Consider the following 24,512-nt stretch of genomic DNA (forward strand, 5'->3'; position numbering starts at 1 on the left):
ATTGTCTTGAAAAAAAAAAAAAAAAACGCAATATTCGTGTTAATAGAACTTCATGTTATTAGTGCCGGGTTTTCAGTGGAATTATGTAATAATGAAAGTTCATCTGTAGGAAAATTCCCAAGGCAACAACAAGGAGTGATCAATATAGATCTTACATTGTTCTTTGGCAAGCAGATTTCATGGAGGCCTCTTTTTCTGCCCAGTAACAGAAATGTTGATAATTTCAGACATTAGCCTCCACACTCACCTACCCACGCTGCACTGCTCTTTGGTGTGCACCCGCCTGTCCAATAATACCAAAAAACTACCAGCACTTCACAGACGCCCTCACACAACAGACGCTCCATTACAGTAAATAGGTGCAGTATAAGCGGAAACCAGAATGAGGTGGGGGCTTCTCTTTACAATAGGAGACCCATTTAATCACAGAAACACCTCAAGCCAAGAAGATCCTTTCCCGCTTACAACTAAAGCTTCAAACCATTCTGATTTGGGTTTTATAAAAGTGTGACTCTAATCGTTATAACACTTTCTTTGCACTAAACTTGAAGTTTCCATGAGAAATTATATTGTGTTACTATACATCTTGGGGGATTTATTATTTACATGCCTTAAAGAAAAACCTTGAGTTAATCAATCTAGCAACAACCTAATAGAGGTTGCATTTGTTTTAAGGCTGTTGCAGTGCAAAAAAACAGTCTGGCTTCTAATGTCCAGTTTGTGTCAGAAACATCACCAGGTGGCAAATTAAGGTTAAATAGACCAATAACAAAGAGAGTTCCAAAGTCGCTGCAATTAAAGGCCAGGGTTTTAGGTTTCCCTCAACCACTCACTCCCACAGTCCTTAGAAACAGTAATGCTGGAGGAGACATGATAATCTTGCTAAGAAGCAAATTTGTCGGTTAGTTTACTGTTACCGTTATTGATTGAAAACAATCACAGTTAAAATACCCACTGGGCACCAAATGGTTTAAAATATATTGTTTCAACGTAATTTTGTCAACGTAGTTGTAGTATGGAATCTACGTGGAAAATAGCATTGGATTTTGAAGAAAGTCCACAGTAATTACCACAAGAAATCAAAGTAATCATTGAAGCAATTTTCAACATAGACAAACCTTGGATTATAAATATGATTTGAATTTTCACATTCTTGAAACAACGGTTCAGACTCTTCAATTGTTATATGCACTATCAAAGAAAAAAAGATTATTAGGGGACTGGGCGCACCTCCTACAGCTATTTGGTCTTCCCATCCAGGGTTTTAACCAAGCCAGCTCCTGCTTAGCTTGTTATATTTGTCACTGACTACTAACCAATTGATATTGTTGAAGATGATGTTGAGAATCCGCCCACTATAAAAATTCATAGATTCACTGTTGCTATCAAAGTAATTTCAAAGGTAGGTTTAACAGAGCAAATAGAAATGTAAAATTTATTACTTGTATAAGTCATATATCGATCAATGAATGCAGTTTAGGGATATAAGCAATTAAACAAGAGTCTCAACAGCTTTTGTTTCAATTCAACCCAGGCGTTCAACTAAAAATAGAACTAAGTTTAACTAACGTAGATTTTAGTCCTATTATTTAGCTTAGCTTTTTGGTTTTGAGTGGAGGCGAGAATCCAACATGTCAATTATTTATTTGTAGACAAACCGGATATTTGAATTGTGTTTGGTTGTCAATGCAAGCCAAATATCAACATCTGAAGGACGATCTTCTGTTTGAATAGTCTCAATTCTGTGCCACTGACTTAGTCTGGCTTTAATTACAGTTTGTCTACAATTAAGTAATCTATAGTGTTGTCACATCTCCAGTCTCAACCAAAATCGAAGTTAAAGCTCTTGATTTGATTTAGTCCTATTTCTGTAGTTACTGTATAAACAAACATATTATGAATTGGTTTGTTGACACACAGCATTTAAGGATATCTAATTTGCTTGGATAGTTTCATCTGGCCACTGGCTTAATCCTATTCTTGAATTTGACATCTTGTTGAGAATGGAGACGTGATCCAACATATCAATGTATTCATTTTTAGACAAACTGTACATTACAGCCAGGACTTAAGTCAGTGGCAACAAAGACGACATCTTCTTTAATTTTGATATTTTGGTTGCGATTTGACCAACTGAAACACAACTAAATGACACTTTTTGCCATACAGTAAATAACTATTAAACTTGTGACAAGTTAAGAAATTTATGTGTTGGGATTCACATCCTCCACTATGCCAAAAATACAAGTTAAAGAAAGGATTAAGCCAGTGCCAGATAAACTATACAAGCATTTAATATCTTTAAATGCTTGCGATGTACCTACACAATTTCATAATATGTTTGTTTACACAGTGAATAGAAAGGTTAGTCTTATCTTACAAAAACTAAAATGTAACAGTAGTTATATCAAACGTTTAAAATGATGTAACACTCTTCACGGCCACATTTTTGAGGTTAGCGTCCTGTAACTATAAAAGTCTTCATTACTGTAATCTTTTCAAGATAGCATTGCAAGGTCGCAGGTTGTGGAGGTCTCACAATTGCTCTTATAATAGTCTGCTCAGAATTTCAAACGGCACTATCACTTACACATTGTACTTTAACGTAATCTCAACAGCACTCCAGGGTCATATTGGTTTTCTATTAGGATGAAGTACAGTGGCAACACATTAAGTTGGTTTAATTAATACAGGAATCTGACTTGTATTGTGACTTAAACTGCTTGTAGATGGAACGTCAAGCAAACTTTCCGTCTGTCTTTTAGTGGTGAATAAAGGTTTGAAATCTCACTTGATCGACGTCGCAATCAATATCAGACAAATCTCCACGTTGAAATACGTTGCAATGTGCCCAAGTGGGTACTTAATTCGTTTACCAGAAGGATTCTGATATTGAGATAAAAACGTCTGCATTGGACCGTTTAAAGCCGATGCATGTTTTCAACGTGTTCTTGTTATACAACAAACTGACTGAGTAGAAGAGGAACCATATCTTGGTATGGACACCATTTAGGTGATCATGTGCATGTGTTAAATTAATTGAAAATGGATTCCACTTCTACTTTCAATATTGCTGATTACTGATTCTTTGAGATTGATCAGAACGGAATGGTGACTACAGCCTAAACAAGACAGCGCAAACAGTATATAGAAATGAGAACTACATGAACTAGTGTTCCAAACTCTTTCATTGTAGAGATTTTTAAAAAGATAGGCTACGGTACATGTGAAAATGCCAGGAGACAACAGTCCTCATTCAAAGTCAGCTCGCGATCGATTACATTATGCCATGTTGGTCCAGTAAGTCTGTAAGTCTATTGTAAGTTCTTCGCCAAAGTGCATACATTGATGGTTCAGTTTGTCAGCAGCATAACATACAACTCACAACATTAGCTCAATTCGATTGAATATGGTAATACGGCCTATGGACATCCATCAGATTTTCTATATAATTTAACCTAGCCAATGTCCCATGAGGATCCGTTTCGATTTCTCATCAGTCGCATGTTTCCACCAAGTGCATGCTTTACTGCCAGGGATGTAGGAACAACATTCAGATCCTACTAAAGACATTGACAACACAAACGACACATTCGAACATTGGATACCCAGCATATGCTTTACCATTCACTCATCCTGGTCCTCTTCAGAAACCCAACCCTCTGAACACAAAGAACAACGAAGGACTCCATTCCATCAGAAATTGGCCAGTTTCATCACACTGAGTGAAAACCCTTTTCCTTGCCCACACATGCTAAATGCCAGTCACACAGACACCCCAACCGGTCTGCACCACAGATATCCAGATTACTTAGAGAGAGCAAAAACAGAGTGGAGCGCTAGCAGAACAGATTCGCTCATGACCTTTAGCTGAGTCACCAAAACCCCACTTCCCATCTCTGCATGCTTTGTCATAACTCCCCTAATGGAGCAGCAAGGTTTCTCAGGATCCCAACACTGACCCGGGAAAGGTTGTTGTGGGAGTGTGTTTCCCAACCTGAGGGGGTTGGATTGTGATATGAACATTGACCTCTGAATTGGACATCTGTGGTTGTGTGTGTGTGTGTGTGTGTGTGTGTGTGATGTGTGTGTGTGGTGTGGTGTGTGTGTTGTGTGTGTGGTGTGGGTGTGTGTGGGTGTGTTGTGTGTGTGGTGTGTGTGTGCGTTATTACTGCTCCGTGCATACGGATAACCTCTATGACTAGTGTCTCATGTAGTAGGAGTACAACGAGGAGATTGGACTCTTTGGCCAATTATCATCAGATATCCCAGATCATTTGATGATTCTGTATGTGTATAGCATCAGTATCACAGCACTACTGACATCTGGTCATGTTATACATCAGTATCACAGACTACTGATCTCTGGATCACTGTTATACTATCAGTATCACAGAACTACTGACACTCTGGTTCATTTAATACATTCGTTATCCAGCTACTGACACTGGTCATGTTATACATTCAGTATCACAGCACTACTGACCACTTCTGGGTCATGCTTATACATCAGTATCACAACTACTGACACTCTGGTCATGTTATAACTCCAGTATCACAGACTATGACTCTCTTGGTCATGTTATACGATCAGTATCACCCAGACTACTGACCACTGGTCATGTTATTATATCAGATCACCAGTACTACTGAGCTCTCATGGTCATGTTATAGCATCAGTATTCTCCATACCCTACTTGACAACTCTGGTCATGTTACTACATCAGTATCCCAGACTACTGACACTCTGTCATGTTATACATCAGAGCCCAGGGACTACTGACACTCTGGGTCATGTTAGTACATCCGTATCACAGGATACTGACTCTCTGGTCATGTTGCTAATCAGCTATCACAGACTACTGACACTCTGGTTCATGTTATACATTCTCCGTTATCACCGAGATCAGGCCAGTGCGTCTGATCAACCCTCCAGGCTCTCCTCCAGAGCAGCTCCATTGGGGAACTTGAGGAGCGTCCTTTTGTAAACAGACACTTCTCTGCATGCCAGTTCCCACGCTGTGGACCGTGCCCATTCCACACACCCAGGCACAGTATATTAGTACAATACAGGACAGAACCTGCCACGGCGTGTTTAAATCAGACCCCCCGCCCGCCCCCCCCCTTTTGCCTGGAACAGCCTCAATTCTCGGGTGAGGACTTAACAAGTGTTCGAAATCGTCGAAACTCCACAGGAATGCTGGCCGATGTTGACTCCATGCTCCCACGTTGTGTCAAGTTGGCTGCATGTCACTGTTGGGTGGTGGACTATTCTTGGTAAACTAGCCATAGGGAAAACTTGAGTGGGAAAAATCCCAGCAGCGATTGCAGTCTTGCCAACACACGGTGTAAGCCTGGCACCGTACTTACCAATACCTCGTTCAAAGGCACATTAAATCATTTATGTATTGTCCATTCCACTCCTGATTGGCACACATGTTACACAACATCTCAATGTCTCAGGCTTTAAAAATTTCTTATAACCTGTTCTCCCCTTCACTTCTACACTGATTGAAGTGATTATAAACAAAAGGTTCAAAAGTTTCACCTGGGTCGTCTATGTCATGGAAAGAGTTCAGGGTGTTCCTAATGTTTTGTACACTCAGTGTATATGTACAAAGAAGTATATTTTACACATCAAATGGAAACTGTAGAGACATTATTTGATGAGGAAATGCTTGCTCAGTGTGCTGTGTGTAGGAGGGATAGGGAGTGTGGCTTTTCCAACTCAAGGTCAATGTGAAATTTTTAAAATTGCTGACTGTTCAATTCACAGAAAGGGTTGTGTTGATCTGGATTACGGTTGTTGGCACTATTCACCTTACACCAGAATGATTCTAGAGGAGAAGACAACTCATAAAAACACCTGGGCGTTCTACCACTAGCAGAATATAAGGTGGACATTTTGAGTGCGAGATTTTGTCCCTAACAAATACCCATGCCTATAAGACAAAGATTCCATGAATGTCAACTCTACACAGTCATCTCAACACAGAATCTAACTGTCTGACTCATATCCCTGTTTTGTTTTCTTGGTCTCGTACAGATATGTGCATGGTTGAATCTTGTGTTATTCCATAGAATTGCTCTGTCATGGATGAGCTTATACTATATGTAAAGTCACATATTGAATCTTAATTTGACCAGTTTCTCCACAGACGGAAAATAACCTATGCAGCAACAGGCAAAATGTGACTATTTAGTGTGAGATTATAATTCTGATGGACATTTGTTTGATGTGCAAATCAGTCTGAAATTGTTGAAAGTGAATGGACAACTTAGAAGGGCCTTTAAACCTTGATACACTATAAGTTTGCTATTTTCTGTATGCTGCAGGAATATATAATAGACTGTTACCAGTCAACGTGTGAGCACACTACTCATTTCAGGGTTTTTCTTTATTTTACTATTTTCTACATTGTAGGAATTAATATGAGACAATTAAAACTATGAAATAAACATGAGATCATTAGTAACCAAAAAGTGATAACAAATCAAATATATATTTTAATTCTTAATTGAAGCCACCCTTTGCCTTGATGGACGAGCTTTGCACACTCTTGGCATTCTCTCAACCAGCTTCATGGGAATGCTTTTCAACAGTCTTGAAGGAGTTCCACATATGCTGAGCACTTGTTGGCTGCTTTTCCTTCACTCGGGCTTCAACTCATCCCAAACCATCTCAATTGGGTTGAGGTCGGGTGCATTGTGGAGGCCAGGTCATCTGATGCAGCACTCCATACCCTCCTCTTGGTTCCAAAGTAGCCTTACACAGCCTGGAGGTGTGTTGGCGGTTTGGGTCATTGTCCTGTTGAAAAACAAATGATAGTCCCACTAAGCGCAAACCAGATGGGATGGCGTATCGCTGCAGAATGCTGTGGTTGCCATGCTGGTTAAGTGTGCCTTGAATTCTAAATAAATCACAGATAGTGTCACCAGCAAAGCACCCCCACACCATCACACCTCCTCCTCAATGCTTCACGGTGGGAACCACACATGCAGAGATTATCCGTTCACCTACTCCGCGTCTCACAAAGACACGGCGGGTGGAACCAAAAACCTCCAATTTGGACTCATCAGACCAAAGGACAGATTTCTACCGGTCTAATGTCCATTGCTCGTGTTTCTTGGCCCAAGCAAGTCTCTTCTTCTTATTGGTGTCCTTTAGTAGTGGTTTCTTTGCAGCAATTCAACCATGAATGCCTGATTCACACAGTCTCCTCTGAACAGCTGATGTTGACGTGTCTGTGAAGCATTCATTTGGGCTGCAATTTCTGAGGCCTGTAACTCTAATGAACTTATCCTCTGCAGCAGAGGTAACTCTGGGTCTTCCTTTCCTGTAGCGGTCCTCATGAGAGCAAGTTTCATCATAGCTCTTGATGGTTTTTGCGACTGGACTTGCTGAAACTTTCAAAGTTCTTGAAATGTTCCGGATTGACTGAACTTAATGTCTTAAAGTAATGATGGACTGTAATTTCTCTTTGTTTATTTGAGCTGTTCTTGCCATAATATGGACTTGGTATTTTACCAAATAAGGCTATCTTCTGTATACCACCCATACCTTGTCACAACACAACTGATTGGCTCAAACACATTCATTAGAGAAATTCCACAAATGTACTTTTAACAATGCACAACTGTTAATTGAAATGCATTCCAGGTGACTACCTCATGAAATTGGTTGAGAGGATGCCAAGAGTGTGCAGAGCTGTCATCAAGGCTAAGGGTGGCTACTTTGAAGAATCTAAAGTCTAAAATGTACTTTCTTTTTTTAACACTATTTTGGTTACCAAATGATTCCATATGTGTTATTTCATAGTTGTTATGTCTTCACTATTATTCTACAATATTGAAAATAGTAAAAATAAAGAAAAACCCTTGAATAAGTTGGTGTGTCCAAACGTTTGAATGGTACCGTATACAGTGGGGAGAACAAGTATTTGAGACACTGCCGATTTTGCAGGTGTTCCTACTTACAAAGCATGTAGAGGTCTGTCATTTTTAACATAGGTACACTTCAACTGTGAGAGACGGAATCTAAAACAAAAATCCAGAAAATCACATTGTATGATTTTTAAGTAATTCATTTGCATTTTATTGCATGACATAAGTATTTGATACATCAGAAAAGCAGAACTTAATATTTGGTACAGAAACCTTTGTTTGCAATTACAGAGATCATACGTTTCCTGTAGTTCTTGACCAGGTTTGCACACACTGCAGCAGGGATTTTGGCCCACTCCTCCATACAGACCTTCTCGAGATCCTTCAGGTTTCGGGGCTGTTGCTGGGCAATACGGACTTTCAGCTCCCTCCAAAGATTTTCTATTGGGTTCAGGTCTGGAGACTGGCTAGGCCACTCCAGGACCTTGAGATGCTTCTTACGGAGCCACTCCTTAGTTGCCCTGGCTGTGTGTTTCGGGTCGTTGTCATGCTGGAAGACCCAGCCACGACCCATCTTCAATGCTCTTACTGAGGGAAGGAGGTTGTTGGCCAAGATCTCGCGATACATGGCCCCATCCATCCTCCCCTCAATACGGTGCAGTCGTCCTGTCCCCTTTGCAGAAAAGCATCCCCAAAGAATGATGTTTCCACCTCCATGCTTCACGGTTGGGATGGTGTTCTTGGGGTTGTACTCATCCTTCTTCTTCCTCCAAACACGGCGAGTGGAGTTTAGACCAAAAAGCTAAATTTTTGTCTCATCAGACCACTTGACCTTCTCCCATTCCTCCTCTGGATCATCCAGATGGTCATTGGCAAACTTCAGACGGGCCTGGACATGCGCTGGCTTGAGCAGGGGGACCTTGCGTGCGCTGCAGGATTTTAATCCATGACGGCGTAATGTGTTACTAATGGTTTTCTTTGAGACTGTGGTCCCAGCTCTCTTCAGGTCATTGACCAGGTCCTGCCGTGTAGTTCTGGGCTGATCCCTCACCTTCCTCATGATCATTGATGCCCCACGAGGTGAGATCTTGCATGGAGCCCCAGACCGAGGGTGATTGACCGTCATCTTGAACTTCTTCCATTTTCGAACAATTGCGCCAACAGTTGTTGCCTTCTCACCAAGCTGCTTGCCTATTGTCCTGTAGCCCATCCCAGCCTTGTGCAGGTCTACAATTTTATCCCTGATGTCCTTACACAGCTCTGTGGTCTTGGCCATTGTGGAGAGGTTGGAGTCTGTTTGATTGAATGTGTGGACAGGTGTCTTTTATACAGGTACGAGTTCAAACAGGTGCAGTTAATACAGGTAATGAGTGGAGAACAGGGGCTTCTTAAAGAAAAACTAACAGGTCTGTGAGAGCCGGAATTCTTACTGGTTGGTAGGTGATCAAATACTTATGTCATGCAATAAAATGCWAATTAATTACTTAAAAATCATAMAATGTGATTTTCTGGATTTTTGTTTTAGATTCCGTCTCTCACAGTTGAAGTGTACCTATGATACAAATTACAGACCTCTACATGCTTTGTAAGTAGGAAAACCTGCAAAATCGGCAGTGTATCAAATACTTGTTCTCCCCACTGTATATATTTTTTTAAACTGTCAAATTACACAGGCATGCTATTTGTAAGAGGCTCCTTTTGATGAAGTAAAAACTCATTTTTTGTGGCTTGAGAAGGAGCTATTTCTGTACTTCTGTAAATGTGCTTGCCGTCTGGTACACAGGAAGGGCCTTTTGCAACTGAGATGAGTCAATCCTAGATGAGTCGGTCATGTTGCTACGGAAGCAGATATATTTCCAGATATACTCTGTCACACACCCACACAGCCAATGAGCCATTCCATCACGGGAAACAGAAAACGCTGGAATTACAGGAAGACTTTGATGTGAGAGTGGCAACTTTGAATGAATGGTTCTCGGATCTGCATTTGATATGTATCTACATAAAATGTAGAGACATCAAATGCATAAAATGTAGAGACATCAAATGCAGAGCCGAGGACCGTTCTACAGCCCTGCAGGAGTTGTGGGTTAAGTTGTGAGTCAGGAAAGGAACTGAGTCAAGATTAGTACTATTCTAGTCTAAACAGAGTTGGTTCTCAGCCAGGCCACAGACTGATTCTTCATTGTGTGCTTAATTATTCAATGTCTGACATGTGGGGGCGAGTCTGCATGCATTACATTTCCCCTCCAACCATAACTTCACAGTCCAGACATAAAAAACACTACTGTACTATTTGGGTGATGCAGTGTGTCTGACCTCCAACGATGAGAGTTGTTCATAACACGGTGCTAGTGTCATCCTAGCACATACCCCCCCTCCCCCCACGGTTATTGTGCCAGCCCTATGGTCGACATCCCTCCCTGAGCTAGAAAAATTTGAGGGTCTTCTCCACTATACCTCTCAGAGATTTTTTTCTCTCAAGAATATAGTTTCCCCAAAGGWAGTTTTTCATTTTAACATGAAGAGGTTAAAGTTAGTAATTATTTTATGAGTAGAATGGAACGGTCGGGAGGAAAAGCTTCGTTTCCAAAAGTTCCAACTGGTCAAAATCATTCGTTTTTGAGACGGGGTGTCACCAAAGCTGTGTTGTATTCATTAAGTATATTGTAGCTAATTTTCAGATGCATTCTTTTTACATAAAAAAAACAGATAATTATGACAATAACTGTGGTCAATTGTATGACAATTAATTGTTACCCAAAATTCCATAATGGTTACAGCCCTAGTCGACCATGTGTCTACATTAGTCTCCCCTAACACATTTTACATCACTATAATAGCTTAAAGTAAAACTACGCACCTGCCAACAGCATTACTTGCCAAAAAGAATTATATGCCTAATATGTGTTAGGTCGATCCGTTTCACACAGTAAGAGAGAACTGAAATCCCTCAGGTGCATACTGAATACACACACACACACAATGTCCTTGTCAGGACAATTATGCCAGCGTAGGCCAACAGCTGTGTCTCTGTCCTCATTATAATAATCGACATTGTGAAACACTTTCTCACTGCTCATCCCTTCCTTCCCCACTGCTGAGAAAATGCCTGTCAATACTTCTACCTGACACAAAACAAGTCAACATCCTCTAATCCCAGAGGGGACAGAGAGAATAGAGCAGCTCACTAGCCCTACTCATCACAGTCTGCCCGGCAGGGAGGCAGGGAGGCAGGAAGCATTCAGACAGACAAGGATGTTGGGTGTGACTTCATGGCACACTTCCCATATTCCCCTGAATGAGAAGCAGCCAACATCTGAGGATGACCTTTGACCTGAACCAAAGAAACCCTTCTGAACATACTGTAGTGTTTTTACCATGTTGATACTGGTATACCAGTTACTAGATTTGCAACACAATGTCACAGGTCTCAGTACAATAAAATGTTATTAAGGTAGTTACATTTTCATCTAGACTTGTATCGACAGTTTTGAGAAAGGACTAAAGTATCAATTTACCTTTTAGCTAGCAACCGAGAAAAGGTTTGTGTTAGTGGGAACAACAACGTGTGTCATTATCCATTTTTATTTGACCATAGTGAGGTGCTCTCACATCACTATTGGAAAACCTTTTCCATGGTTTTTGTGAAAACAGTGCCACCTTGAGACAGAGACATAACCCTACAAAATTGTGGAAAGGAAAAGCTAACGTCTCTCAAAATGTTCACTAGATGGCACTAAAACCTAATGTAGCTGATATCGCATCACCAGGTGGATATGAGCTCTTCACAGCTTTATAGAGCTGAATACATTTTCATTCAAATAGATTTCAGTACATTCCCGAAGTATGATTTTAAGGATTTCAATCTGCTATCACTTCATCAACTTTTCTGAATACCTATTGGACAATCCCTCTTTTATTGCTCTTCTCCATAACTGTAGACACATTAAACGCAGTACACTCAACATTAGCTTTATTCAAGTTGTGAATATTACAATCGCTATTGCACCACCAGTCTTGATACCAGTTTGGAGCACAATACTAAAACAAAACGAGTTCAGACTCCAACTGCCATTTCAACACTACACATGTTGTTTTAATGAATGTAAGTGTCAAGGCCACCACTTCCTCTTCTCTTCTGCCGTACAATGTCAGGTTCTTACTGGAAACCAGTCCCTCTGAATAAAAACAGACTGGGATGCCATTGTAAACTGACTTACCATTACAAAACTAGGTTTTAGTTGCAAGCCTTCACTGTTAACCATATACACTGAATGCACAAAACATTCCTTCCTAATATTGAGTTGAACCTCTTTTGCCCTCCGAACAGCCTCAATTCGTCGGGGCATGGACTCTACAAGGTGTTGAAAGCGTTTCGAAAACGTTCCACAGGAATRCTGGTCCATGTTGACTCCAATGCTTCCCACAGTTGTGTCAAGTTGGCTGGATGTCCGTTGGGTGGTGGACCATTCCTGATACACACAGGAAACTGTTGAGTGTGGAAAAACCCAGCAGCATTGCAGTTCACACTCAAACTGGTGAGCCTGGCACCTACTACCATACCTCGTTCAAAGGCACTTAAATATTTTGTATTGTCCATTCACCCTCTGAATGGCACACGTACACAATCCATGTCTCAATTGTCTCAGGGCTTAAACATCCTTCTTTAACCTGTCTCATCCCYTTCATCTACACTGATTGAAGTGGATTTAATAACTGACATCAATAAGGGATCATAGCTTTCACCTGGTCAGTCTATGTCATGGAAAGAGCAGGTGTTCCTAATGTTTTGTACACTCAGTGTAGCACCACCAGTGCCAACCACCACCAACTCTCTCTGTTGAGTGTTTTCAGTATGCAGTGACCAGAGCTCCACAAGTACAGAAAGATAGACAGTCTTCTTGACCATGACCTCTATCCTGTGAAATTACTGTTCTATTCACAGCTTATCAGATGAATGTAGCGAGCTAACTGAGCCAGACTTAAACCACATGAATGGATATGAGAGAGAGAGAGGGAAGTCCCAGAGTACTAATTCTGAGACAGAAAATTGGTTCATTCAGGCTAGGGAAAATACAGAGTTTTGAGTTGTAGAGTAAATGTAACACTGAAGGGCTTAAGCCTCCTGGAAATGTTTTAACTAGTGGCAACCTGTCATCTCATGTCCAATCTGAGCAGAGTTGAATGGGATAGAGGGGGGTTTGCATTCACCTCTTCCAGTCGTTTTATATCTGTGGTGAACCATATCTGTCCATCTACAGTAAACTTTTTTTATATAGGATACAGTGGCAATGAACCATACCTGTCTGTCTACAGTAAACTTGGGATGTAGGGTAGTAAAACAAGTGCTGCATTCTAGATAGCTCACGCCCCCTATCTTCTTGTCACTCCGCAATGAAAGTATGTGACTCGACACTGTAGTCTCACCACAAACCTTGGCCCCATATAAATGTAGTTAAAGAGCACGCATTATGTTCATATTTGGATGGAAGTATGAAATGTGCGTTACGTGCGCAATAAGGCAGTTCTCCAAATGGCGTTGTAAGATTTTCAACGGTTCAAAGACTACAGGATTTAGAAAAGTTTCACACTTAGTTTTTTTTTATACAAAAAGGAACAGGAAGCAAGCCTTCTATCTCACGCTGACACCGCATACTTCCCTTTATCTTTGTAAACCGTCCTTTACGCATGAGTGCTTTGTAGTCTCCATTTTTTTCAAATGTATCAGCCAGCTTCAAACTTGCTTCACTTCCCGAAATGTCCATTTCAGAGGGAAGTTATCGTTAAAATGTATCCATAAATATATGTACATAATCTTTTTGCACCCATTTAATTGCACCCTAATAGGCCCTTGTGTGTATTTATATTTCCATTAAAGTATTACTGTATGGCTTCCTCAAACTCTAATATGTCAAATATTCGTTATATCTTATTTTTTTTWATGTCAAGTCACTAACTAAAACATATCAAATAGGTTATTTCGTATGTAATCACTACTTACCCATTATTATAAGTAGTGCAGGAGATTTCTGGTTTGCGCTAGCACAGGAACAAGTTGGTTGAATTATTAATTGTTGACCAAAAGTTATTTCGACGTTGGCAAAAGTCCTAAAACGGACCAAGCAGTGTCCCTAACTTATCTCAGTCCTGCCGCTTCATGTACAAGAACACTAGGCGTTTGCAGTTCTGCAGTCATTCATAGCTTTGGAGTTGAACTGTGACACTTTCTTTCGCAGTTGGTCACACCCATCTCACTCCACGAACTAACAACTTTTGACATTCAAATATCCAACTCATTCAAACAAAATTTCAATTACAAATATGTCTGTTTGTACACAGATGTAAGGATTATACATTTGTATGCACTAAGAGAACTTTAATCAATAAATATGTATTTAAAAACAGGAAATTGTTTCTCTTTCTGCATACATTAATTGTTTTAATGAAACTTTCAAAAAACAAACACATTAAGGATGAAGAAGCATTTTTTATTTGTTTGTTTTGTCTTATTTCAATGTACATACTGGTCTTGTTTCAATGTTGATTTAGGACGTGGGAACCTCCAGGACCAGAGGGTGTGTACCAGTATGACATTCATAGAATGCTTTATTGAGGAAACAGCCCGCTCCCTACAGCGCTTGCTCCCACAAGCTTATTAAAGGCATCGGCTTTGAAGGTCATAAACGGATGAATACTTCTACACCCACTCTATCTACAGATCCGGTTGACCATTGATCTGTAAAATATCATGAATGGATGTTTTGGAATGTGAAGTTTTGGATTCTGTACACATTTCCTGGATGTCCATAGAAGAACAAACCAAATGGCAGTGTCATGCTTCCTACAGAAAAAATTGAGTTATTACTGCCGCTTTGTGCCAGCTTGGAAACTGGTTGCTACCTCCCCAGAGAACTTGCAGTTATTCACTTCACTTGGCTGGTGACAGCAGATACACCATGTTCCAAAACACTATTCAATTATATTGTATATAAACGACCAGAGAATTAGTTAGTTAGCCACGTTAGAATTGCACCACTCCACCTTTCTAAGTTAACTTTGACAGTTCTCCTTCCTCGCAAAATCAAATACTTTTCTGTCACTGAACTTTTAATGTCACTGAACCACATGACAGCATTCCAGTGAATGTGGTATGTTTGCAATCCATCTGTCACATCTGTGTGTACCTTTCATGTCAGTTGGTCCTAAAGATGCCACAAAAAAGCTGTTAACTTAWATAGTTATTTTAGAGCCTGACAGTATACCATTGGGGACACAGATAAAGGCCTGTATAACCATTCATGGTCAAGTGGAGGACACAGAGCTATTTGGATATACAAGGCCAATAGAAGTCAACGGAGCTTGGTATGGGGTGAGGTGGGTGTGGTATCTGTTGCAGGATGTTTTCCATTTTGCTGTGGAATGTTCCCAGAGGTGTTAGATCACAGCTCAGGCCGATGCATTCCGTTGCGCCACAGCCCACGCAGTACCTCCCAACACATACCGCAGAAACAGAATTAATATGTGAGAGCAGAACATCTTTTCTGAGATAACGATAACTGAGATGGCAGCCTAGACTGCATGCTGTGCTGAAACGGCTCGTCATTTAAAAATACAAAATGGCAACACTACAACACTGAAAGTTAGCCAAAACAACATGTCGATGGAAGTGGGTACTAGTGATCATGTGCAATGCCGAAAGTTATTGGTCATCCACATCCACTATGTTAGCTAATAGTTACCTTTAAATTCTAGGTCACTTACACAAGTCTCAAATCACTTTTTATTTACTGCATTATTTTATATGGAATATAGGTAGAGTACAAACATTTGAAATACAATCTGTATCAAGAAAGCTTTTACAATGATATTTAATATAATATCAGGTCCATTTCTTGTGAGCTGCAACAAGCAGTGCAGGCAGAGTGACCCTTCTGGGTCAAGACCAAGGTAAAGTAAGAGACCAAGGTTAGCGGTCAAAGGTCAGGTAATTTCAACAGGCCTGTTGTCTAGTCCTGAAGCTTGCAGTCCCCAGGAGGAGAGGGCCCAGGCGCAGCAAGGCTTGTACAGGGATGCATAGCTGACAACTTCAACAGGAGCTCAGGGAACGATGTACTTCCTGTGGAAATGAAAGATGAGCAGAGGAACGACAAGAGAGAGACCAGCAGAGTTAAGAGATGAATGCGACCAAGTCAGTCATAACATTCACACATGAAGCAAGTCAGCAATAAGACAGACCACCAAAGCGACACATGTTAGAATCAAACTAAAAGTACATCTAACCACGATATTTAGCTAACAGTTGTTTAACTTCCAGGTGTGTGGAAGACATCTTCCTGAGGCAGGGTATAGTGTTAGACCAGGAAGCAGGCTAGAATGTTGGACAGCATGTCCCCTCAGTAGGGACTGGCCACATGTATGTCCTCAACACATGGCTGTTATCTGTGGAGTGGGGTGGGGGGGGGGTTCACACGTCAGATCCAACTTGGTTAGCTGGACCTACTCATGGACCTATGAGTATTCTTCATGTAACACCATCACATAATCAGTTTGCTAACGATTGTTGCCAATTGCTACCAAGCCATTCATAACGTTCCATGTTTCCCATGTCATTACAGTTCACACCCAAAGACATGTTCTGACACGTCCAGTCCCACTGATGGGAAATGTGTGTTACATTACARGTACACACTGGTACAAACTGTACGGTCAGGCTAATATATTATTGTACAGTTCATTCAAAGGGATCTGTTAACAGTCCATCCTCCAGTAGACGTGCCCCTCCCACTGGGTTGAGACCTCTCACCAGAGAGCCAGCAGTCCAGGGTGCCATCGGCTGAGTTCTTCATGACAGGCAGATGAACAGCAGCCCCCTGCCCTGTGCCCCCTGCCTCAGTCTGTGTTGCAGGACCCTGCCCTGTGCCCCCTGCCTCAGTCTGTGTTGCAGGACCCTGCCCTTTGCCCCCTGCCTCAGTCTGTGTTGCAGGACCCTGCCCTTTGCCCCTGCCTCAGTCTGTGTTGCAGGACCCTGCCCTTTGCCCCCTCCTTCAGTCTGTGTTGCAGGACCCTGCCCTTTGCCCCCTGCCTCAGTCTGTGTTGCAGGACCCTGCCCTTTGCCCCCTGCCTCAGTCTGTGTTGCAGGACCCTGCCCTTTGCCCCCTCCTTCAGTCTGTGTTGCAGGACCCTGCCCTTTGCCCCCTGCCTCAGTCTGTGTTGCAAGGGACCCTGCCCCTTTGCCCCCTGCCTCAGTCTGTGTTGCAGGACCCTGCCCTTTGCCCCCTGCCTCAGTCTGTGTTGCAGTATCCTGCCCTGTGCCCCCTGCCTCAGTCTGTGTTGCAGGACCCTGTTCTCACATAGCTCCAACAACAGTCTCATCTGCCACAGAGCAAACGTCTACATCTGTTCCAGGGTCAGTATCACCTGTGGCAAAAAGCAGTCAACACACACTAAGAGACGACATTGGAGACATACAACCGAGAGCACATTGAAGTGACGTCAGTTTGTATTGGGGAAAAGTCAATCTATGAAAACGTATCTAATACTAATACAGCTGAATTGGGAGTGGGAGCATGTACATCAGGGCTCCACAACCTTGTTCCTGGAGCGATAATGTCCTGTAGGTTCACGCCAACCCTAATCTAGCACACCTGATTCTAATAATTAACTGGTTGATAAGCTGAAATTAGGTTAGTTAAAACTGGGGTTGGAGCAAAAACCAGGAGTGTATCTCTCCAGGAACAGAGTTGGAGAGTCCTGAGGAACATGCACAGACCACTGTTACTATTGTATGAGGTGACTTCTATGTTTCTTACATGATCAATAGCAATGTAGGTGGGCAGCATCTCAGGGTTCTCCTAAGTGACACTCAGATCAAATGGCAAAGATTAAGGCCAAGTGTTGTGTTTTTGGACAAAGACAACAAAATAGAAGCTCCATTCAGTGCTACAACAGTAAATAGAAGCTCCATTCAGTGCTACAACAGTAAATAGAAGCTCCATTCAGTGCTACAACAGTAAATAGAAGCTCCATTCAGTGCTACAACAGTAAATAGAAGCTCCATTCAGTGCTACAACAGTAAATAGAAGCTCCATTCAGTGCTACAACAGTAAATAGAAGCTCCATTCAGTGCTACAACAGTAAATAGAAGCTCCATTCAGTGCTACAACAGTAAATAGAAGCTCCATTCAGTGAGTGCTTATCAATTGAACAATCAGAAACAGAAACTGTGGAATTATAAAATAGGACAGTGAGGAATGTTTCAATAATTGCAATCAAATCATGAGCTAAAGGTTAGAACCAATCTCCTTCAATTTCACAGTGTATTCAAAAATAAATATTCCACATGTCCAATTACATATAGTGATATCTACCTGGTGGAAATGGGATTCAAGTGATTAACAAACGGATTCACAAGGGGAGCGACATAGGCAGTATTTAAGTCTAATTTAAACCTTCAATGTAAGCTCTGTGTTACAACGTTAAGTTGCAGCTGCACCACATAGCATCCACTCCGCTAATCAACATGTCTCATGCTATCCGAGGCTTTCAGCGAAGGAGACCAAGGCAGCATCGGAGGGGAAGGTCGAGATGGCCTCTGGCTGTGGGAGAAAAAATAACTGCTACAACAACAAGGTCTGCTGATCGTGCCTGACGGAGGCACTTGACGGTTTCCAATGAGCTATTGCATCTAGTGGGACAGGGGACATGTTGACTAAAAGGCTATTGGACCATAGGCTGGTAGGCTCACAGGGAAATATCCTGTCACACAGTGTCAAGACATATTGGTTGTTTTGCCGCCCCACAGTGATGTCACGTGCACTACTTTGTGCTATACTGGGATTATATCAGTATCAATATCTAAATGTCTCATTCATGCTTCTTTCTGACTGGCCAACACAGATGTTCGAGACTCATTATGCTAGCTATGTGTTGATAGTTTAGCATTGATTTCATTTTCAGCRGTTCAAGTTTCACAACCTTGCAACCTTAACATACAAATGAAATAAATGTGTACTGGTATATGCAGCATGCCATGTTGACAAAGTTATGCTTGTACGCTAAAGTATCATTGAATCTCCTATGTAGCCAATATCCAACATGTAGTACTGAAGTAGTACTGATGAAGTACATGATGGCATGTAACTAGTTAAAAGGTGTCCCAGTCAGTCCAGTTTTGTGTAAACAGAGGACCAGGATGTTTGTACCTTGAATGTGCGGACTTCTGAGTTCCTGTTGACGACGTTGGGGGATAATAGATTCTTCCAGTCCAGAAGGTCGACCTTATAGGGCACACGCAGCTTCAGATACAGAACCCTATCTCTGGACAGAATGGACATACAACACACATATAGAAGAAATGAGTCAATTTTAGATCACATGTTAGGATGGGAAAAAATAGTGATATTGGAAAAATCTATAGCTACATATCACTATTATTTTGAACGACATTATAGTGAAACTTTGACTTGTAATTTAAAACAAATATTTTTTTATTTATATAATATTTTTGCTAGATAGCGTTAGCTAGCGCTAGTCGGCTGTACCTGCACAAAAACTCWGGTGTTTTTCATCCTATAGCTTGTTTTCCATCTTTTTAAATAGCAAGCCAACATGGTTTCAGCACTTTAATTTTTGCCTGACTGGTCAAAACTTGTCTTCTCATGCTCTCTCGTCCCTCTGCAGAATATGGTGAGCAGATTGTTTTGAAACATCAAATCTCAATAACGTTGCAGTATTGAATCGCAATACATATAGAATCGTGAGAATCGCAGTACATATTGTATCGGCACTTAAGTATTGTGATAATATCATATTGTGAGGTCCCTAGTAATTCCCAGCCCCACAAAACAATATGTGCTGCCATTAAAAACCATTATTGCAGAATATCACAAACTCACATCAAAGAGTATGGCCCTGATAAGTTATCACCCACTGAGATTTCATGATATGAATCTGAACATTGGGCCAGAAATGTTCACAAACATACAAGTGGTGGACTTACTGAAGATGTGGAGTTCCTTTACTTCAGGTCTATGGACAGCTTCCAGTATCAATGGTCCTTTTACTTGAATCTGTAACCACATTAAAACAAGTAGGTCAGCCATTCATCTTTGAACATTTAGTTTGAAAACAATGTGAAAAAGATCCTATGATTTTCTTGTAATAGCGGAGTTTGATCATCCTAACTGACCTTTCCCTGTACTGTATTGTAAAGAGGAAGGGAGAAAAGYGTATCAATTGCATACATGGACACATAGCATTACTCACTTTCTAACAAACATCTTGAAATCTCAATTTTGACATGGACCATCCTGCTTAGCAGAATGACTTTGCAGCATGATTACATTTCATTTGACCTTATTGAGGAGCTGCAGCTCAGGCAACATGGTGCGGGCCATCAGTTCCGCTGTAATCTCCTCATAACAGAGTCCCCTATGCTCTGAAGACATTGAAGAAATGAACACAGAAACACAGCCATTACACACTAAATATACAAAAGTTTCAAAAGCTATTTCAGCCACACCCGTTGCTGACAGGTGTATATATCGAGCACACAGCCATGCAAAGTCCATAGGCAAACAATGGCAGTAGAATGGCCTTACTAAAGAGCTCAGTGACTTTCAACATGGGACCGTCATAGGATGCCACCATTCCAACATGTCAGTTCGCCAAACTTCTGCCCTGGGGCCTCCCGAGTGGCTCAGTGGTCTAAGGCACTGCATCGCAGTGCTAGAGGCGTCACTACAGATCCGAGTTTGATCCCCGACTGTGTCGCAGCCGGCCGCGACCGGGAGACCCATGAGGCGGCGCACAATTGGCCCAGCGTCTTCCGAGTTAGGAGAGGGTTTGGCCGGCCGGGATGTCCTTGTCCCATCGCGCCCATCGTGCCTCCTGTGGCAGGCCGGGCACATGCACGCTGACACCAGTTGGACGGTGTTTCCTCCGACATATTGGTGCGGCTGGCTTCCGGGTTGGGCGAGCAGTTTGTCATGTTTCAGAGTCGTGTTTCAGAGGACGCATGGTTCTCGACCTTTGCCTCTCCCGAGTCCGTACGGGAGTTGCAACGATGGGACAAGACTGACTACCAATTGGATATCACAGAATTGGGGTAAATTAATTAATAATAAAAARGCTGCCCTGGTCAACTGTAAGTGCTGTTACTGTGAAGTGGAAACGTCTACRAGCAACAACAGCTCGTTCGCGAAGTGGTAGGCCACACAAGCTCACAGAACGGGACCGGCGAGTGCTGAAGCGCGTAGCACGTAAAAATCGTTTGTCCTTGGTTACAACCCTCACTACAGAGTTCTAAACTGCCTCTGGAGGCAACGTCAGCACAAGAATTGTTTGTCGGGAGCTCCATGAAATGGGTTTCCAGGGACGAGCAGCCGCACACAAGCCTAAGATCACCATGCGCAATGCCAAACGTCGGCTGGAGTGGTGTAAATCTYGCCGCCATTGGACTCCGGAGCAGTGGAAACTGCAGCATATCACCCTGCATCCCACTGCTGGCTTGCTTCTGAAGCTAAGCAGGTCCTGTTTGGTCCCTGGATGGGAGACCAGATGCTGCTGGAAGTGGTGTTGGAGGGCCAGTAGGAGGCACCCTTTCCTCTGGTCCCCAAAAAATTGCCCAATGCCCCAGGGCAGTGATTGGAGACATTGCCCTATGTAGGGTGCCGTCTTTCGGATGGGACGTTAAACGGGTGTCCTGACTCTCTGTGGTCACTAAAGATCCCATGGCACTTATTGTAAGAGTAGGGGTGTTAACCCCGGTGTCCTGGATAAATTCCCAATCTGGCCCTCATACCATCATGGCCACCTAATCATCCCCAGCTGCCACCAGGAGACTCAGGTTACGTAGGGAATGTTACCTGGAGAATGAAGGTCACACACACTTTACCTCAGGGACACCCAAGTAAGGTCCCGGAGGGCCATAGCGTCACTGATTTTCACCCTTTCCTTCTAATCAACTGAGTCAGAACCGGCACGAACTGACCAGACAAGTGAACATTGGCTAATCAATTACAATCAATTGATAAATTAACTACCAGGTAGAAAAGAAAATCAGCAATACTTCAGCCTGTGAGGGTCAGAGTTGAAATGCCCTGGTCTATATGCTGTTCTCTCACTATTCTTAACCACTCATCCCAGACAATTACCACCCCACTCATTATGGTCATTGACGTTTACAGCTGTCAGTAGAAACTCTGATGGACTTCTCTCCTCATGTTACACCACCTCCCTCTTGCTATTCTTAGAATCCGCACCCAAGTCATTATGGTGATTGAAAGTCGGATACTTTAGTTTAGAGCTCTGTCTGTCATGCTATTCTAGAGCTCTAGTAAGCTGTACCAAATTTGGGTTTTTCCAGAGATTGTGCGTCTTACCGGTTATCTGTGCTGTGGGCAGGAAAATGGTGGTAGAGCGCACAGAGCAAGGTAGCGATGGCCGAGTTGGAGTGTACCTGGGAGAGGACAAGCACAGGATAACAGAGCGCTACGTCAGACTCAGACATAGCAATAAATCAAAATCACAGTGTTGATGTTAGCACATATCATAATAGAGTCCCTTTTTTGTGAATAGGTCCCATGAACAAATGAGGAATTTGCCCTGTGCAAAACAGTTTTGAATTGTTATCTACCTGACGTCCTTTGTGCTCATAAAAGCTCTACTTAAAAAATAAAGGCTTCGGTTAAGTGTGTGTTTAGGCTGGTTCAAACCATTGTGTCGGCTTGGAGAGAGAAATCACTTGTTTAGATTAGTGTGGGTGAGGGGTTGCCTCGCCGCCTCTTAAAACACCAGCTGAAGAGATTAGTTCTCAACCCACGAGCTGCCACTCATCCAGTCTACATGGCAACGGATAAAGCGAACTGGCTGGGTGGGATGTTCTGGTTTTTACTATGTGTATTACAGGGAGAGGTGAAAACAACAGCACTATTTACTACATGAGTCAGCTTGATAACAAGACCCACAAACATACTGTAGAGTAACATAATGACTGAGAACAGCTGTTTATTTAGCGCCACTCAAATTCATTTTCAGAAACTTGTTCCTGAACAATATTACTATGTTTCAATCACACCATTCCCTATGCTGAGACTAAGCTCACTGGTGAACTCTGTAGCTACACAAAATGAGAAGAGAAGTGTTTCACTTCAGGTTTCATSATGAGCCAGACTGACAGGGCCGTATGGTGATTGGTTACTACGCAGAATGAAAGCGCTCTCCACAGACCACATCGAGAGAGAGGGCGAGCGAGAGATTGAAATAAAGACGCCATGTGTCTGCTCCCCTCTACAATCTTTCCTGATGCAGGTGTGTGTTGATGGCAGGAATAGGTTGAGAATACTACAATAAGGCCATTGAAATTGCGACCTTGAAGTTATGTGGGCCTGAAATTGTCCAGCTAAAAATAAGGCAAGTCTAAAWTCAAAGGGTTTGTACAGTAAATGTTGAGGACGAGTCAGATTTAGCATCAGTAATGAGTATTGTTACGTACAAAAAGACACCTTAGTCACTGCTTGCGTAGCCCTGGGATATTTGAACTGCATTTGTTATGAAGAACACTCACGTAACAGGACTCCTCTCCCACATCTCATTATACAGTGGCAAGAAAAGTATGTGAACCCTTTGGAATTACCTGGATTTCTGCATACATTTGATCTGCTCTCCATCTTAGTCACAACAATAAACAAACACAGTGTGCTTAAACTAATAAACAAATTATTGTATTTTTCTTGTCTATATTGAACACATAATTTAAACATTCATATGTGAACCCCTAGGCTAATGACTTCTCCAAAAGCTAATTGGAGTCAGGAGTCCGCTAACCTGGAGTCCAATCAATGAGAAGAGATTGGAGATGTTGGTTAGAGCTGCCTTGTCCTATAAAAAAACTAAATTTGAGTTCGCTATTCACAAGAAGCTTTGCCTGATGTGAACCATGCCTCAAACAAAAGAGRTCTCAGAAGACCTAAGATTAAGAATTGTTGACTTGCATAAAGCTGGAAAGGGTTACAAAAGTATCTATAAAAGCCTTGATGTTCATCAGTCCATGGTAAGAAAAACTGTCTATAAATGGAGAAAGTTCAGTACTGTTGCTACTCTCCCTAGGAGTGGCCGTCCTGCAAAGATGACTGCAAGAGCACAGTGCAGAATGCTCAGTGAGGTTCAGAAGAATCCTAGAGTGTCAGCTAARGACTTAMAGAAATCTCTGGAACATGCTAACATCTCTGTTGACGWGTCTACRATACGTAAAACACTAAACAAGAATGGTGTTCATGGGAGGACACCACGCAAGAAGCCACTGCTGAAAAACATTGCTGCACGTCTGAAGTTCGCAAAAGTGCACCTGGATGTTCCACAGCGCTTCTGGCAAAATATTATGTGGACAGATAACACTAAAGTTGAGTTGTTTGGAARGAACACAATACACTGTGTGGAGAAAAAGAAAAGGCACAGCACACCAACATCAAAACCTCATCCCAACTGTATGGTGGAGGGAGCATCATGGTTTGGTGCTGCCTCAGGGCCTAAACAGCTTGCCATCATCAACAGAAAAATGAATTCCCAAGTTTATCAAACAGTTTTATAAAGATGAATGGTCCAACATTCCTCCTGGCCGTTGTGCA

At 42.0% G+C, this 24,512-nt stretch overlaps 1 protein-coding gene and 1 long non-coding RNA gene across 5 annotated transcripts in view; both read right to left on the reverse strand.

The window, feature by feature from the left end:
• LOC111951855 (uncharacterized) overlaps positions 1–14,107 on the reverse strand; it is a 69,650-nt gene extending 55,543 nt beyond the window's left edge. Inside the window, exon 1 of the long non-coding RNA XR_002875650.2 lies at positions 13,889–14,107. This is a non-coding gene — a long non-coding RNA (uncharacterized lncRNA). The remainder of the gene's footprint in view (positions 1–13,888) is intronic.
• A 5,134-nt stretch (positions 14,108–19,241) lies between these two features.
• LOC111951734 (anaphase-promoting complex subunit 1-like) overlaps positions 19,242–24,512 on the reverse strand; it is a 35,988-nt gene continuing 30,717 nt past the window's right edge. For all 4 annotated transcript variants that reach the window (XM_070434993.1, XM_070434992.1, XM_070434991.1 and 1 more), the window contains 4 exons: positions 22,269–22,345; positions 20,241–20,323; positions 19,886–19,955; positions 19,242–19,560 (listed from right to left, as the gene is read on the reverse strand). In XM_070434993.1, coding sequence (XP_070291094.1) covers positions 19,478–19,560; positions 19,886–19,955; positions 20,241–20,323; positions 22,269–22,345 — 313 coding nt within the window. In that variant the 3' untranslated portion in view covers positions 19,242–19,477. The remainder of the gene's footprint in view (positions 19,561–19,885; positions 19,956–20,240; positions 20,324–22,268; positions 22,346–24,512) is intronic.

The sequence above is a fragment of the Salvelinus sp. IW2-2015 genome, linkage group LG25 (genome assembly GCF_002910315.2).
Source record: "Salvelinus sp. IW2-2015 linkage group LG25, ASM291031v2, whole genome shotgun sequence".
Taxonomy (NCBI): domain Eukaryota; kingdom Metazoa; phylum Chordata; class Actinopteri; order Salmoniformes; family Salmonidae; genus Salvelinus; species Salvelinus sp. IW2-2015.